General features: G+C 43.1%; 3 protein-coding genes across 5 annotated transcripts in view; 1 reads left to right on the forward strand and 2 right to left on the reverse strand.

Moving 5' to 3' along the window:
- Positions 1–3,351, forward strand: part of gucy1b2 (guanylate cyclase 1, soluble, beta 2) — a gene marked incomplete at its 3' end in the record, with an annotated part of 31,898 nt that extends 28,547 nt beyond the window's left edge. The window contains exons 14-16 of the mRNA XM_080720381.1: positions 2–156; positions 1,045–1,223; positions 3,134–3,351. Coding sequence (XP_080576507.1) covers positions 2–156; positions 1,045–1,223; positions 3,134–3,351 — 552 coding nt within the window. The remainder of the gene's footprint in view (position 1; positions 157–1,044; positions 1,224–3,133) is intronic.
- A 715-nt stretch (positions 3,352–4,066) lies between these two features.
- On the reverse strand, positions 4,067–10,042 carry LOC308280119 (D-beta-hydroxybutyrate dehydrogenase, mitochondrial; the record flags this gene model as incomplete). Its single annotated transcript, XM_080720382.1, has 6 exons — positions 4,067–4,435; positions 5,238–5,371; positions 6,198–6,350; positions 7,780–7,858; positions 8,782–8,935; positions 9,915–10,042. 6 exons carry the CDS (start codon positions 10,040–10,042, stop codon positions 4,067–4,069), a joined length of 1,017 nt encoding a protein of 338 aa, XP_080576508.1.
- A 2,739-nt stretch (positions 10,043–12,781) lies between these two features.
- LOC308280068 (inositol polyphosphate-4-phosphatase type I A-like) overlaps positions 12,782–16,802 on the reverse strand; it is a 101,898-nt gene continuing 97,877 nt past the window's right edge. For all 3 annotated transcript variants that reach the window (XM_080720329.1, XM_080720328.1, XM_080720327.1), the window contains one exon: positions 12,782–13,165. In XM_080720329.1, the coding sequence (XP_080576455.1) occupies positions 13,033–13,165 (133 nt within the window). In that variant the 3' untranslated portion in view covers positions 12,782–13,032. The remainder of the gene's footprint in view (positions 13,166–16,802) is intronic.

The following is a 16,802-nucleotide window of genomic DNA, read 5'->3' on the forward strand; positions in this document are numbered from 1 at the left end:
GATCCGCGTGGGGCTGCACACGGGCCCAGTGCTGGCAGGGGTGGTGGGGGAGAAGATGCCTCGGTACTGCCTGTTTGGTGACACGGTCAACACCGCCTCCAGGATGGAGAGCCATGGAGTACCAGACCACATTCACATCAGCCCCGACACCTACAGGTGTGCGAGCGTGTGTGTGTGTGTGTGAGATTTACTTCAGTAAAAGTATCAGTACTGTAAAGTAGTCCTTGTGCAGAATGTACCATATCAAAAGTTCAAAAATGTATAAAGAATCTTTTGAAAATCTACAAGCGACACATTGTGAGCTTGCCATTTTCAAATGGGCAAAATATATAATTAGTCGACGAAATCAACACGGGACCCAATGCCTCCCTGCTTTGCACTCAACATCAAGGGCTGGATTTGTACCTGCAAAGGTTAGGAGGTTAATATCAAGCCCCCAGAACGGCTTGTAAACATTGAAGCGGCCGCCCTACTGGCCAAAGCTGGAATTTCAGGCGGGGTGAAACATACATGCACGAGCATAAGAGCGCGGTGCTGGGGTCTACAATAGGGTTCAATGGACGTCGACGTCGTTCGTGACGTCATTACGTCTCGACGTCAAACATTTTGGCCACTAGGTAGTGGCCAATTTCCCCCAGAATGCACCTGGATTACGGCTACTAGCCGTTGCTTCAAGACGCCACTGAGCACTTGCATTGAAATGATAGTGGGGGCGGGGCCGGTCCGCTCTCTATTTTATATATACTCTATGGTTAATATACATACATAATATATACAGTACTGTAAAGTCAACGCAATGACCTCAGAGGTTTGCTTAATCAGTGGTGTGTGCCAGGTGGCCCATATCTACATACATCACCCCCCAGCCATTAGGGACATAGTTAACACCTGCAGTAGAACCAAACAACCACGTTTCTCACACCTGCAGTCACACACATGCACGTGTGTGAACCCACACTCGCACACACAGTACTACACTATTCCCCTTTCACTTGTCTCTCACGCCCTTTCATCCTCTCTTCCCTCTCTCTCTCTCCCCCCCAGTGTGCTGAAGGACACATGCTTTGACCTGCGGGAGCGTGGGGAGATCGAGGTGAAGGGCAAAGGTCAGATGACCACCTACTTCCTGCTGGGGAACTTGCTGGCATCGGAGGAGAGCATCATGGGAAGAGATGACGGAGGGATGCGTCTCTACCAGGAAGTCCTACAGAGCAAGGAGGAAGGTGTGTGTGTGCGTGTGTGTGTGTGTGTGTGTGTGTGTGTGTGTGTGTGTGTGTGTGTGTGTGTGTGTGTGTGTGTGTGTGTCTGTGTGTGTGTGTGTGTGTGTGTGTGTGTGTGTGTGTGTAAAATGACAAATTAAACATTGGCCGATCTACATGCTCACAATGGCTCGCAACGCGAGGCGTTGTGAGCATGTAGATCGGCTATTTTCACAATAGAACCGTGTTATACAAAATGTAATGCCTCAACTCTTCGGGGTGGGGGGTCCCCAGTTCAAATATGATTATTTTGGGGGTCGCAGCCTGAAAATGTTGAGAACCACTGTCATAACTGCGGTTCTCAACTGCTAACTGCTATTTTGTATTTGTATTTTATACTGTTGTACGGCGACCTTGAGTGCCTTGAAAGGCGCCTTATAAATAAATGAGCATTCGGCACAAGTGCCAATCAAAGTGACTGTACTGGCCAATCACAGCACGTTGTTTCCGGGACTTGGCAACACCATAACATCTGTAGAGTGTGGTGGCTCGTGTGGGACAACGATGGCATGGATGTGTTTGTAAAGACAACAAGTAACACATTAAAAATAAATCAATTTTGACCACAGCAAATGGTATAAAATCTATAGGCTTATGGGCTCCACTCTATGCTATGAGGGCTGCTACAGGGGCATTTCTGCCTATTAGACCCCATGGACAGTCATTCGGGATCAATATAAGTAGGACAATTAGACTAGATGTTATTTAGTCTGGAGTTGTCATTTAAGCTGTGTCAGAATTCTGACTCTGGTACTGAAGCTTAATTATGCATGATGTAGATATAGAGGTGCTGTCCATGGTGCTGAATACGAGAGCTCCTGTCTTCAACAGGGGGTCCGGTACCCCGGCCTAGGGCATACATGGGCAACTGGCGGCCTCATGCGGCCCTCACCTTCACTTAATGCGGCCCGCAGGTTAATACCGGAATACTGATATATTATTAATTTCAGCTGTTACAATTCCAAACATGGCCTGCTTTAATTCCGTCAGTCTATATTAGTAGCTTAATGACCAGTATAGTAGTATTAAAATGTATATATCTTTTTTTGTATTTAGGTTCATAAAGTTAACATGAGTTGACTAAATTAGTTTGAAATTAATTATTAAAATGTTACATTTCAGGATTCCAATTCAAAAATAAATTAAAAATAATTCAGGATTCCAATTCAAAAGAAGAAAAAATAGCCGATCTACAAGCTCAAAACGCATCGCAGCTCGATGCGTTTTGAGCTTGTAGATCTGCTATTTTTGCTTCTTTTGTATGAGATACTAGAATGACAAAGTAGGATGTAGCAACATGCAATGCGGCCCTCTGGAGTGAAGGTGTAAATATAGTGACCCTCGCCATCATCAAAGTTGCCCACCCCTGCCCTAGGGGGTAGTTACTACAGGGGGGACACCAAATCTATGTGTGATAGGATCCTTCTTTTAAATGAACAACCTGTCCTGAACCCTCACATCCCTATTCTGAGGAGAACTTCAGCCAAAAACAACCAATCTACAAGCTCTCAACGCCTCGCAGCGCAAGGCGTTGAGAGCTTGTAGCTTGAAGACCAAGTACAGAGTGAAAGGTCAAATTTTAAACGATCAACGATTTAAGTGGCTAAATGTCTGAAAAAGAGAAAAACACATTAACATGACAATCCAACTTAGACTGATGCCAGTGCTGTCAAACAGTTGATGAAAATCTGCAACACAATTTTATACAATATGTACTGGGGGGGGGGTCCCTGATTTATCTCCCTCTCAGCTAAGGGGTCCTTGGCCTGAGAACGTTGAAGACCCCTGTCCTACTTCATATTAATTTGGTAGTCCTTGACATGAAAAAAAAATTGAGATCCACAAAAAAACATCTGATCCGTTCCGGCCTACAGAGTCACAGGAGAGACAGCGTACGGAGACCGGCGACGGGACAGATGGACAAGGAGACAGGACCCCGTCTGTCCACTCCTCCCCCGCTGGAGCCACGCCCCCTCTGTCCTGCTGTCCGTCCAGGGCAGTCACCCCCTACGCCTGGGACATCACCGAGCCCTACCCGGCCCTCAACGGACACACACACAGACACAACACCACCTTCTGCCACTTACTCTAACTCACTGGTTCTCAACCGGTGGGTCGGGACCCCCATGGGGGTCCCCTAATTGTTTAGGGGGGTCCCCAGATGATTAAGTTAATGTGCAACATTGTTTTCTCTCTCAATACAGTAAACAGACCAACATAGAGTTTGAGTGTATAGAGGGTACATGGCACATTTCTAAAGTGACAATTTAAGGACGTTTTGATACCTCTAAAATGACAAATTGTCAAATATTAGAAGCAGAAATTATGCTCACAATGCCTCGCAACACAAGGTGTTGTTAGCATATAGATCAGCTATTTTCACAATAGAACTGAGTTATACAAAATGTAATGCCTCAACTTTTAGTGCTCGTCAGGGTGGGGGGTCCCCAGTTAAAATATGATTATTTGGTGGGTTGCGGCCAGAAAAGGTTGAGAACCACTGCTCTATCTAACTAGTACTCTAGATTACACAAGACAAGATAAGATAATATAAGATAAGGCAAGAACCTTTATTGAGCCCACAAGGGAAATGTATTTGCCAAGGACAGCACAGCAGTTCAAAAGATTCCGGGTCAAGATAACATTAAATTGATAATATAACATTAATAACGCTGTGAGTTTGTAGATCTGCTATTTTCACTCGTTTTGGGTCCCCGGGAGAGACATCAAATGTCTCCTTTTGGGTGTCGAGGCTAAAATGTTTGGGAACATTTGCACTACATTATTTTCCATGTCCCCTGTTCCCCCTAATTAGAATAAAGCAAGGCTTTTCTTGTGGCGAACATGGGGCTCCGGGAAAGCATGGCATCCGCGAGGCACGTGGGCAGATAGGGGAAGACGCGGAAGAAGAGCGCGTCAGCCACGGCCGGGACGACCAGATATCTGCTCTTCGGACGCGGAGACACGACCGAGTCCAGCATGGCGTCGATGACCGGGCTGATGTCGGTGCCTCCCGTCTTGGACGCCGCCGCGGCGGTCTCGGCCGCCAGCTCCACGTACCGCTGGCTGAAGGTTTGTCTGCGCTCGTCGTCCAGTTTCTCCCAGATGTCCTGGCTCGTCTTCACCCTCATGATGTTCGTGGCGCCACCAAAGTGTCCCGGCTGGATGATGCACACCTGATAAGCGTGGAGTGGAGAAAAGAAGACGGCATAGAGCAGGGGTTCCCAAACCTTTTTGGCCCAGGTGCCCCTTGGAGGGGAGAATTCTTTCCAGGTACACCTCATCCTCTCCAAGCATATATGCTGCTTAACACCAAATGTTCACAATTCAGACCCATTTTATAGTCATAAACAGAAACCAAGCTAAGAATCATGTGTTAAAGATATCGGATATGTGATATTGTCCAACTCTTAATTTCTGATTCCGATATCAACCGATACTAATATATGCAGACTTTTTCACCAAAAGTCACATAACTAATCAAATAAATAACATATAATATATGGATATGGAGTCTCTCATTTCTCTCCAAAGCTCTTGAATATGATTGAATATATATATATATATATATATATATATATATATATATATATATTTTTTTTTTTTTTTTTTTTTTTTTTACACTACTGCTAGATGGGTTATTTTCCAAAAATACACTAATCATCATTCATCTGGGTGTTTCTGTCAAGGGCATGGCTCTGCAATGTTTATGATATTCATTCATATTTGCTGTAGAAAATGAAGTTAATTCTGCCGGAAAAAGGTCGGAACTACACTTCCGGGACAGTGTAAAAAAGATACAAAGCTACACAGCATATTTGTTTCTTTGCATCTTTGTGTCTGAAGTTGAAACCCTCTGACCTTTTTTGAAGCTTTGTAGCATGTTGTAGATTTATTAGCAACTACAAATGTCACATGTATAGCTTTGTACTGTATCTGCCAGTGTGAAGTAGAAAAACCTGCATTAAGTTACAATACCTTGACACCAAAACTGGCCATTTCCACCCGTAAGCAATCTGCAAATGCCTCGAGTCCTCTCTTAGACACGCTGTAGGCTCCCATGCTGAGACAGTTGTATAAGGCCATGATGCTCGACACGTAAACCATTCTTCCTGCATGGGGTCATAAAACAGATCATAAACAACAATCAGTGATGGAAGAAATACTCAAAAATCCAAAATGTACTCAAGTACAATACAGTAAGTAACTTCACCAGACTTTCCACCTCAGAGGAAAGCCCGGTATTCGTTCTAATACTAGCCTGTGATCCAGTTGAGAAAAAATAAAGATTATAAAAGTAAGTGGTTCCAATGGTTGGTTCCATTTGGCGTCACATTGTTTTTGTTTCCCACATAATGGGAAATAATTCGTTTATTCTCGCTAGTCGTGCTAAAACTTGTAAATGATAATGATCCCATGCAGGCTAGTCCACCACTGACACACCTTTGAACCACCTTTGGGGACTAGGGCATTCACGAATAGTGATTTTTAGTACTCGAATTATTCGACCTCAAAGTATTCTAATAGTCGAATATTCGACAGGACTGGCCAAACTATCAAATATTAAGTAAGCAAGAGGCGAACACAATACACAATATTTATCTGCATTAAATGTAATGCCTACAATTCCAAGTGCTTGTCAGGGTGGGTGTCCCCAGTTCAAATATGTTTATTTTGGGGGTCACGGCCTAAAAAGGTTTGAGAACCCCTGGTATAGAGCATTAACAAATTCATCCACCAGGGGCATTGACAACTCATTCTTATGACTTCCTATCTAGCCAAGCTTTATTAGCTATATATTTTTTAAAGAGAAAACAATAATACAAAAATAAATAATAAGCCAATATTCGACTTGGGTGAACAACATCGAATAGTGACTTTGATTTGGTGAATGCCCTATTGAGGACCAAGTAAAGGTACTCTGGTTCTTTGGCTGACCTTTGGCGGCACGGACCATGGGTAGAAAGGCAATGGAGGTCCGGATGGAGCCAAACAGGTTGACGTCGACCAGTTGACGATAATCGTTAACGGTGTTCCATTCTGTCTCTGCCCAGTCAGAGATACCAGCGTTGTTCACAACGGCCCACAGTCCTGATAACAGACAAAGAGGTTTAACTTGACCAAAAAAATAAAAAATAATAACTTGTTGTCTGGTTGTTTGGTTTTAAAATTCAAAATAGCTATACTTTTTTGTCAGGGCAGGTATGGTAGACTGTAACGGTTTAAAGAGCATTGTAGTTTTTAGTTACACTTTTAAATATTTTGTATTAAAGGTATTGTAAGTGTATTCTTTTTTTTTTTTTTTATAATTTTTATCCCACGATTTTGCAACCCATTTTCACCCAGTGCCAATTGCCTATGTAATCCTGGGCTCTGCTCTCCCTCTGCCGCGCCTGGGGAGACAACGGACTGACCTCATGCTTCCTTCAATGCATGAGTAGGCCAAGTTGTTTCTTTTCACCTGACAGGGGGGATTTTCCCCGGGATGGACGTAGCGCGTGGAAGGAACACGTTATTCCAACCAGTTCCTTTCCCCTCCATCAAGTGCCTCGGCTGGCCAGGGGGAGGCATTATTGAGACCAGGATTACTGCATGTTTTTGTGAGGGTATCAACCCTAGGAGACACGGGGAGAACATGCAAACTCCACACAGAAAGGCCCTATCGCCGACCCCACCTGGGTGTGGGCGCTGATGTAAGTGTATTCTGACAGTACTCATTGCTATAGAGTGTTTGTTCAGTAACAGGAGTCTCCATGACCTCTCCAGCTCTTTAATAAACAGAAAATTCATTATCAGGTCGAGATACCAATTTTACCCAATTTGGAAGTGATGACACAAAGAAATGAACAGACAAATTGGAACTGGAACACTTTAAAAATAGAAATGTATTTTCTGTTTAGAGAGATAGGGAGGGCTCGGACCACTACACCTAGGCTCAATGTAGTCTGACAGCACGTTGTGGGTTCGAGTCTCGATCCTGGTGGCCTTTGCTGCGTGTCACTTCCCCACCTCTCTCCCCGGCCTACTGTCAGCCTACTGTCCTATCAAAAAAGGCTTTTGTTTCAACCAAAACATATCACTTACCATAACTTTAAACTAATCACAATTTTGCCTACGATCGTCTCTTTTAGTTACGGTTACAGTAGCTGGTGGTAAAGAGGATTCTACAATTCCAAGTCAAGCGCCTTTTCATCATGAAGACACTTTATTTAGGCCTAGACTTATTGAATGCCAGTGAAAAATGCCAGTGAAAAATAGCAGATATATACAAGCTCACAACGCGGCACCGAGTGCCGCGCTGCACTCGGTGCTGCGCTGCACTCGGTGCTGCGCTGCACTCGGTGCTGCGCTGCACTCGGTGCTGCACCCGCGCGGCACTTGGTGCCGCGCTGTGAGCTTGTATATCTGCTGTTTTTCAATAGTTAAAGCATAAAACAATGATACACAATAATGTGTACCCTTTCTAAATGGGTTAAATTGAAACTCATCTCTGCTAATAGTGGAGTGTTGGAGTTTTCACCGTTCTCTGGCAGGTTGGCCTGGACGGCCTCCTTTGCCCGCTGCACGTGTTCATCGCTGCGGACGTCCAGCTGGAGCACCTGAATGAATCAACGAATGAATTATTATACAACAGGTAGTCGGGCTCTCAATGGAAAACAGGCTCTCCAACCGTGCACATAACGAGCACAGATGCACTGTCTCTCATCAAGTAAAGAAATCAGCTGCGTTGGTCACGAAAGACAGCAAGCGCTCCTCTCTCCCCACACTATGCTAGGTGGCTAGGCTAGCGGTTTTCATGTGACGTTCAGGGACATAGTAGCTAAATGTGGCATTAAAAAATTACAAATTCCTATTGAATATCTTAATTACAATGAAATGAAGTTGACATGTTTTTTTTAAGGGCAACAGTTGTATAATCGCAACTGTTGCCCTCTCGTGTAATATTGCTTCATTTTATTTTGGGTCCTTGTTAATCAAAATACGCACAAAATGAAATTGATGACCAAAAAAAGGAGTAGGCGGAACCACAATGCTTATTGTTTGCCTATCCTTCACAAACAAATAATAAAAAATAAAACAAATAATATGCTGCGAGAAAAAGAAAAAGTTTTACTCAAAACTGTACTCCTGAAGAATTTGACTTTTTAAGGCTTTTTTAAATCTCCCCCGAGATGTACACAATTTCAACCCACCACTACGGCTATACCATAGTTTAAATGAGTAGTTCACCCCCAAAATGACTTTTCTTTTATTCACTACTCATGCCATGGAGACTTGAGTTCAATAATATATATTTTTGTATTTGTCACATTCCTAAGACAAAAAAAAATGATTATAGTAAATTTACCCCCATTGATTCCGGATGGGGACCCAACTTAATTTCTTAGGAATGCGACAAAAAACTAAAAATATTATTGAGCTCAAGTCTCCATGGCGTGAGTAATCAAGAGAGAAAAAGTCGTTTTACATACACCTAGTTTTTACGTTAGTTCTTCATTTTTTTATCATGTTTTAAAACTACCTTGAGGTGAGCGGAGCAGCCCTCCACCAGGCTACTTGCCCCGGGGCCCTCTGGGAACAGACAGCCAGCGAACACCACCAGCCCCGCGCCGTCCAGACGCCGGGCCAGGTGGTGACCGAAGCCGCTGTCGCAGCCCGTTATCAGCACCGCAGACCTGTTGGCCAGGGGTGGAAAGCAACTAAGTACATTTACTAGTACAAGTACTCCCCCTGGGCCTGGGGGAAAGAGCAATTTTGAGGTACTTTTACTTTACTGGAGTATTTCCAATTTTTAATTCTGCTCAACTACATCTCTGAGAACATTTTTGTACTTTTACTTCACTATATAATTATCCTCCAAAAGATCCCCTTTTTGATGCATTTGTATTCGCACCTATCACCAACATTTGAGGTGTGCATCAGTACTGTTTAAAAAAATAATAATTTGATAAATTATGAATAATCAAAATCTGTAAAGTAACTAGTAACTAAGGTAGTCAAAAATATTTAGTTGAGTAAAAAGTACATTTGCCTCTGATATGTAGTGGAGTAGAAGCATAAAGTATCAAGAAATGTAAAAACAATTAGGATAATCTCCAGCACTGCATACTCCTTCGGTGTTTCGCCCAGGTGGGAGTGGTTATCCCTAACTCTGCCTAACATCACAGAAACTAGTGTAGGTGACCATAACCTCGCAGAAACAATGCCTAAACCTAACCTTAACCTCAAAGAAACTATGCCTTATCCCATTGGTTCTCAAAGTCGGGTGCGGGGACCCCCAGGGGTCTTTGAGGGGGTTCTAGGGGGTCCCTAGCTAAATCTGTTCACCCCTTTATCCATATTTTAAATAAAAAAAATTGCAGATGTACATGCTCACAGCACATCACTTCGAGTCTGCAATTTCTTTTTTTTTTTTCATTTTTCTTGAAAGTGTTACAAGAATTTGGTTGAATTTTACATACATTTTCTCTTGGGTGTCCCTGGCACAAAAAAAATCAGATGTGTGTCTGTGACCAAATATACAGATAAATATACATATATTAATTTAGGGGTCCTTGGCATGAAAAAGTTTGAGAACCATAACCTTAACCGAAGTTCAAACCATACTATACCCAACAGGGGCGAATCACCTGAAAAAGAGGTTCTTGCGCCTACCTGTAACCCTTCTGTACGCCCGTCCCGCCATCACCACACCGGGTAAATAAATGGGAGACGATCCAGAGCAAGACAACCGAGACAGAGAGGATGCAAATGATTTGTCCGAAGAGGAGTATGGTGGCCATGCCTGATGCAAACTGCCCTGGAAAAGAAAAGCAAAATGAAATGAGGAAAACGTATTGCATTCATATCAGAGTGTCACACATGCATGTGACTTCAGCAAAAAGCCACGTATACATAACAAACAGAAGGCAGTCTATGTACAGTAAGTAGGTCTATTGATAGTATCTATCTTCTGTGATGTGGAGATTCCTCTGTCTCTGTCAGTGGCTGACTTTGCAGCCAGGGGCATCATCATCATCATCATCATCATGACCACATGTTGTGGACCAGGGACGTGCAGAGAATGTTAGAGAGGCAGGGTCTGAAATTTCTAAAAGGGCCGTTTGGTGAAAATATCGAAAATAGCAGACCTCCAAGCTCACAACGTGTCGCAGCGCGACACGTTGTGAGCTTGGAGGTTGGCTATTTTCAGTGCTTGATAGCACTGAATTAAGCATAATCAAGTCAATACTGGGGATGTGGCATAACGGCATGGATTTATACACAGAGAGGGCAATTTCTTTCAACATAAGATGCTGCATTCAAGTTCAGGAGAGTTTGGACAAGGCAATTCTCTTGAATCCTCTGCCTTCAGGTATGGCATGGAAAGACGGCATTTGCGTTTCTCTCACCATAGTGAAAACTGCATTCATGGTCTGGAGAGAACAGACGGATAGAAGGGCAGGGGCTCAAGCCCCCTTGGATGTCTACTGTATGTGTGCACGTGCCTGTTGTGGACAGATGGGTTGCATTTCACATGGGAACAATAAGAGGATTGCATTGAATGTGGAAGAATAGTTCTTTTGTAGGGGTGAACCAACACAGACAAGATACCACCCACATTTAGAACAAGCATAGGAAAGTTCTCATTCGACTACACTGTAGTTCTCCTAATAGATGAATCGCAACATCTTTATGTGGAGAATTTACCCTGTTGGAAAATAAAAAAGGTTCGTTTTTTATCAGTTAAAACATTTCCTCAGTGTGTGTATGATAAAAAAAAACTCCCAGATAGATAGATGGATAGAGCAAGGCACAAGAAAGAAGAATATATACATAAAGTGTCAAAAGCAGTCCACGCTCACAAGTGTCACATCACAACACAAATAGCAATACTTAAAGCATACCTTATCAATTCAATCAAATCAAAGGACTTTCCCAGTCTCTCGCATCTCCGTCCTGGGTAGATGAGCCGGCCGTTTCCTCTCTTTCTCCAGTAACTGAACAGAGTTATTCAAGATGGTACCCAGCTGGCTACTTCCTCCACCCCCTACAAAGAGGACCTAATGACAGAGTCCGCCTTCCTCACCCGTCTGTTGAGGTTGAAGGTGTCGCAAGAGTTGCAAGTTGCAAGATATATATAAAAAAAAAAGAAGAATAACACTAGCCATAACAGACTGGTAGAACATCTGTAGCATCCTGCACATGCCAAACAATCTCAGTCTTCTCAGGAAGAACAGCCTGCTCTTCCCCTTACTGTGAATCAATCTGTGTTGTCCGACCAGTCCAACGAGCTGTTCAGGTGCACTCCTAGGAATTTGTAGTTGGAACACAACCACCTTAAAGATACTGATCATTGTGCATATACTGTATCCCTGTACTGTCTGCATTGATTAACCTCGATACATGAAAACTGTTTCACTCCCTTCAATACACATTTAATTTTGATTGTATTAAATTTTCGGATCATAATTGTATTGTGTACACTTCTGCTTTGGCAATGTAAACGTATGTTTTCTCATGCCAATAAAGCCCTTTGAGTTGAATTGAATAGAGGGAATGGGGAATTTGGATATGACTGCGCAGCCTGTGGCGCAGGCAGTCCTTGGTGTGGCTCCTGGCAGGAGTTAGGTCCCTTGGTGGGGTCTTTGTCTGGGACTTTAAACAATAGTCTCTCTCCCATAAGATAGTATTTGAGCGAACATTTGAAGAATAACTTTAGGTTACCCCAGTTATTCGATAATGGGAGCGAGAATACTCGCTGAAACACCCTTCGTGTTTTTGCTGAAGAGAAAGCCAAATATTCCAGAACTGAGGAGCTGACGTCACCAGGCCGGGGATATAAGAGAAGGGTGGGGCCTTCGCCCCGGCTGGGTGACGAAGTCAGCTGCCCTGCCAATGGAATTGTCCGGGAATTTGTGGTGTGTTGCTTCTGTGATCACGCTAGAAGGCGTTCTCCCATAAGCGAGTATTCTCGCTCCCATTATCGAGTATTCGGTAACCAATCTTAACAGTGTCTAACCTCAACCTAAATAAATGAAACCACGAGTTAACGAACGCCTAAACGTGGAACCAGGGATCTTCAGCGTTTTTCAGTCGAAGGACCCCTTAGCAGAGAGATGAAGCAGAGAGATGAAGCCCCCCCCCCCCCCACCACCACATACTCTGAACTGACACTAACTGCCTCTGGCTGTTCACACAATGCATCATGGGTATCATTTTCATGCCAATCCATCGACCTACAGTAAGTGAATACGCTTCGCTTCATGTTTGCACACTGGAAAAACAACTGCTCATTCTTTCACAGACTTTTATATCATGTTAAACGTGTTAATGGTACAGAGATACACATCATTATATAACAAAAGGCATCTAAGACAGTATTATGTCCAAAGCTAGTACAGTAGTAGTAGTAGTACAGTGGTGTGGCCTTTAAGGGCTTCTTCAAGCAATATTGCTGTGACTTTGGTGAATTAATTGTCTACCGTAAAGGTTAAAAACAACAAAAAACAAACAAAAGAAACACGCTGGTCAGTGCAGCTCTGCGTCCGGGCTCCTTAGGACACAGTAGCTAGGCAACGTGATGCTCAAAAAGCGTGGATTGTCCTCAAACTCAAGTCGCTACACAGCGATTCAGATCAGTCCAAGTTGTCCCAATCGAACCGCATGCAGCGCTCCTAAGACACAGTATCTTCCGTAAATATAGTCCCCCAAAAAACACGGTGGTCCGGGACGTGTCCAGCCAGCCTCCCCCCACTGGACCCGCACGGAGCCTCCTGAGTGCGGGTCGCGATCAGGTCTCCACCTTCCCGAAGGTGCCGTCCGGTGGACGGTAGTGCTTGGGGAAGGCCTTGAGCTGCAGGGAGTTGAAGGCGTACTTCCGACATCCCACGTTCTTCACCGTGTTCTCCCGTCGACAGCCCTCACTGGGGACAGGAGAGAGGGAGGGGAGGGGGGGAGGGAGAGAGAGGACAGAAGGTTGGGGGTGGGACATGTACGGACGATGAGAGCAAATAAAAAGAAAAGAAAGGATAACAAAGTTAAACTGATGGGTCTGTCAGAAGAAGCAGCGATGACGCAGACATTTACTGCACATATAATACAGCAGAATGGACAGGAAGACATGATTATTGTTTATCCATGCCAAATTTGCACACACACTCCTTGGCTGGCAAACCACAACCTCCGCCCCCAATTTCTCACATGCCCCTCTTCTAGCGCCACCATGAGGTTGCTAAGGCCAATTTGTGTATACAGGCGACCTGACGGTCGCTATCTCCCGATCAGGCAGTCTTACTGGTATAGTTGTAGCACTGTTTTCTTTGCAAACTGTTAATAATATTCAATCAGTTTTCAATCAATCAAAAACATACATATAATACACCAGAATGGACAGGAAGACATATTGTACATACTGTACGTATAATACACCAAACTACATGAGGAAAACAAACGATACACCAGAATGGACTAGACTGGAGAGCGAGACATCTACTACGACATACAGTAGAGAACCACTGGCGTATAAGAACAGGCGAATGGGCAAAGATGTGCACAGTATAATCCTCAGCGTTCATTTAAATCTGTACAAAAAAAGAAGAAATGGACCCAGTCAGGGTTAAATCAACGCCGAGGAGCAGGATGAGTTTCTCAAGGCTCAAATCTCTGACCGCGGGGCACAGATTAAACACATGACGGCCAACCATCCCTGTCGTGTGAATTTACATCATCATGCAGAAGCCCCAATCGCTGTGTGGGCGTTTTGCAGAAACCAAAAGGTTATTGTTAAAAAGTTAATCAACATCTGTCAGTCACAGGGCCCTGAGAGCAGACGACACATGATAATGTGAATCGATCCGATCGGGATGGTTTACCAGGCAAAGCAGACTGACTCACCCATGTTAAATAAAAGAATACCTGTGATTGTTGCCACCTGGAGACCAACCCGGGCTCCAGTGTTTTGCACAATAGTGTTGATTTTACAGCAATATACAGCATATTTTATTTAGTCTCCTGAAATGTTCTACTTTTAGTCTTTAGTTTTACGGTACTCGACTGAAAGATTTTCAAAAACCACAGCAAGGTGACAGCATGAACGCAGAGTGTCAACGTATCGCCTAGCTCAAAAGATAAATAGCAAAAACAAAAGTGAAAAGAACGGATTGATCCCGTTATTGGATTTGAGAGAAATGATCAAGAACAAAGGCAGTAACTCGTCAAAAGACCATAGATGCTTCTGTTCAACATGTTTATATTGGTGGAAACAAGAAAACGAAACAAAACATAACAAAAACATGTTTTTTTTATTAAAGCACAAGCCCGGGTGTTCAGGTATACACTTGGTTACAGCTTTTCCTAGGTATGCAATAATACATTTACTGTGCCGCAGGTAGCGTAGCACAGTTTAAAAAGAAAATAGAGAGTAAATGCTTTGATCATCAACGGTTGAACAATGTCACACAGTGAAAAGCTCCTGGAATAAGAAGACGTCACCCTCTGGACACCCCAACCTGGGCAACACACTCTCACTCCCCATAACAATAGGCCAGCCTAGTCGGATGTCACTGCCACTGGAGGGCGCTGTCCCCCTGGTTCCTGTTGTTATGTTTTGTGTTAGATCACCTCGTATAAGAACTGTGTTTGAAAAATAATAGCCGGGGATCCAGTCCCACAAAATGGGAGAGGACCTGTGATGTTCTGCCGCACTTTTTATTTCTGTTTTATCTATTAATTAGTTTGGTCATTAAGGTCCACAGAATGAGAGGCCTGCTCTGCCGGAAACATCGCGAAAAAAAGTTATGGCCATTTGTATATTCACTGTCCCATTGACTCCACTACACAGGAAAGGAAATATATTATAAAAAAGAAAAAAATCTGCTTTAAGTAGCATGTGAGGGGTCAAATTGGAGGGTTTGGATGATTCTGAATCCATTGCAAGCATTTGTTTTGCACAAAAAACATTCCTTGGGCTAGAAAACAGACCAACAAGAGGGTGAAAAGTGATGAGTGATGACTAAGGAATGTTTTTTGTGCAAAACAAATGCTTGCAATGGATTCAGAATCACAGTCTGGAAATGATTCAGTTGACTCGTGTTTCTGAACGTCCATTGTGACGTAGGCGACGTCGTTGCTGATTGGATGTTGTTCCAACGAATCAGAGTAGTGTTAGGGTAGCTACGTCATCAGCCAGCCAATAGACACTGGTGTATTTGTCCCGCTCCACACCACAGACCAATAGGAAGCCGCGGTGGTGTTCCAGCCGCTTTCTGTCCCACCTCCCCTTGGAGATACGAGGCTTTCATGCGGAAAGACAAAACAAATCGCAGAACGGAGTGAGCAGGCTGGCACCCAGGCTAAATAACCACACCACCCCAGCAATTTTACTCATATGGATAGGAAGCATCGACTGAAGGTGGAAATGTACAAATTTACCCAAAGAGTAACACAATAAACACTAGAAACGAGTCAAACTACGATTACATTTCCCATGAACGTGGCTAGTTGGCAGAGTGGGACCCGGGGGGATAGCACCCTCTAGTGGCAATGACGTCAGGTGCTGCCGGGCCTTGTGAGCTTGTCATCTGCTCTGCTGTTTTCAATGAAAGCTCTCCCCATACATAATACGGATGCCGGGGGTGAAAGTGTCTCTCTCCAGAGCTGAGTCAGCTGACAGATTGCATGTTCATATAGGCCAAGACATTAAATCACCAAAGGAAAAAAGAAAGAAATGTCTGTTAAAGGTCTTATGACATCACTTTTTTTTTCATGTTTCCAGACCTCGATTACTCAAAAAACAAACCTGACCTTTCAACATTCAGTGTTTTTTCTGTAATCTGTATTTTATTTTTTTTTATAATTAGGCTCAGAAAAGTGAGTTCATTTGTCTGAATGATGAAAGTTCATTTTTTTGTATGTAATTGAGGTTAGGACACATGAAAGAAAAAGCCTCAAAATAAATAAAAAAATATGAAATTTGACTTTATAAGACCTTTAAAGTAAGATCACAGAAACACACAGGTAACAAGACACTAGTGAACACGTATAGATGTCACACCTGGTTTTGAGATAAAGTGACGACAGCATGGCGATTATGACCGAAGCATAATCTGACTGTAGATAATGATATAGATATATTTACTGCATATTTATATACACTCTGCTTTTGAATAAATAAAGAGCAAATATATTGCATTTAGACGTACAAGCATTTAAACAGAATTTATGTACAGCGATACAAATATAATATTCTCTGATCCATTACGTTTGGGTTGTCTTAGGAAGACGCATTTATAGAAAAATAAAAGTTAAGGAAATAAAAATTAAAAAAAGAACAAAAGGATCTTTATGATTAAAAAGAAGACATTCAATTTGGTTGCATACTGTATATGACAAAGCTGGATGAGACTTTTTTAGATCTGCTATTTTCAAAAGATTTTTATACATTTGAAAACTTGAAATGGGGAAATCTGCATAATGAGAACTTTTACTTTTGGTTTAGGGCATTTTTGATGCCAATACTCAAGTACAGTTTGAATCTCTGGAACAGAGTGAAAGGGTGCCCTC

Source organism: Nannobrachium achirus (genome assembly GCF_963921795.1).
Source record: "Nannobrachium achirus genome assembly, chromosome: 24".
In the NCBI taxonomy this organism is placed as follows: Eukaryota; Metazoa; Chordata; class Actinopteri; order Myctophiformes; family Myctophidae; genus Nannobrachium; species Nannobrachium achirus.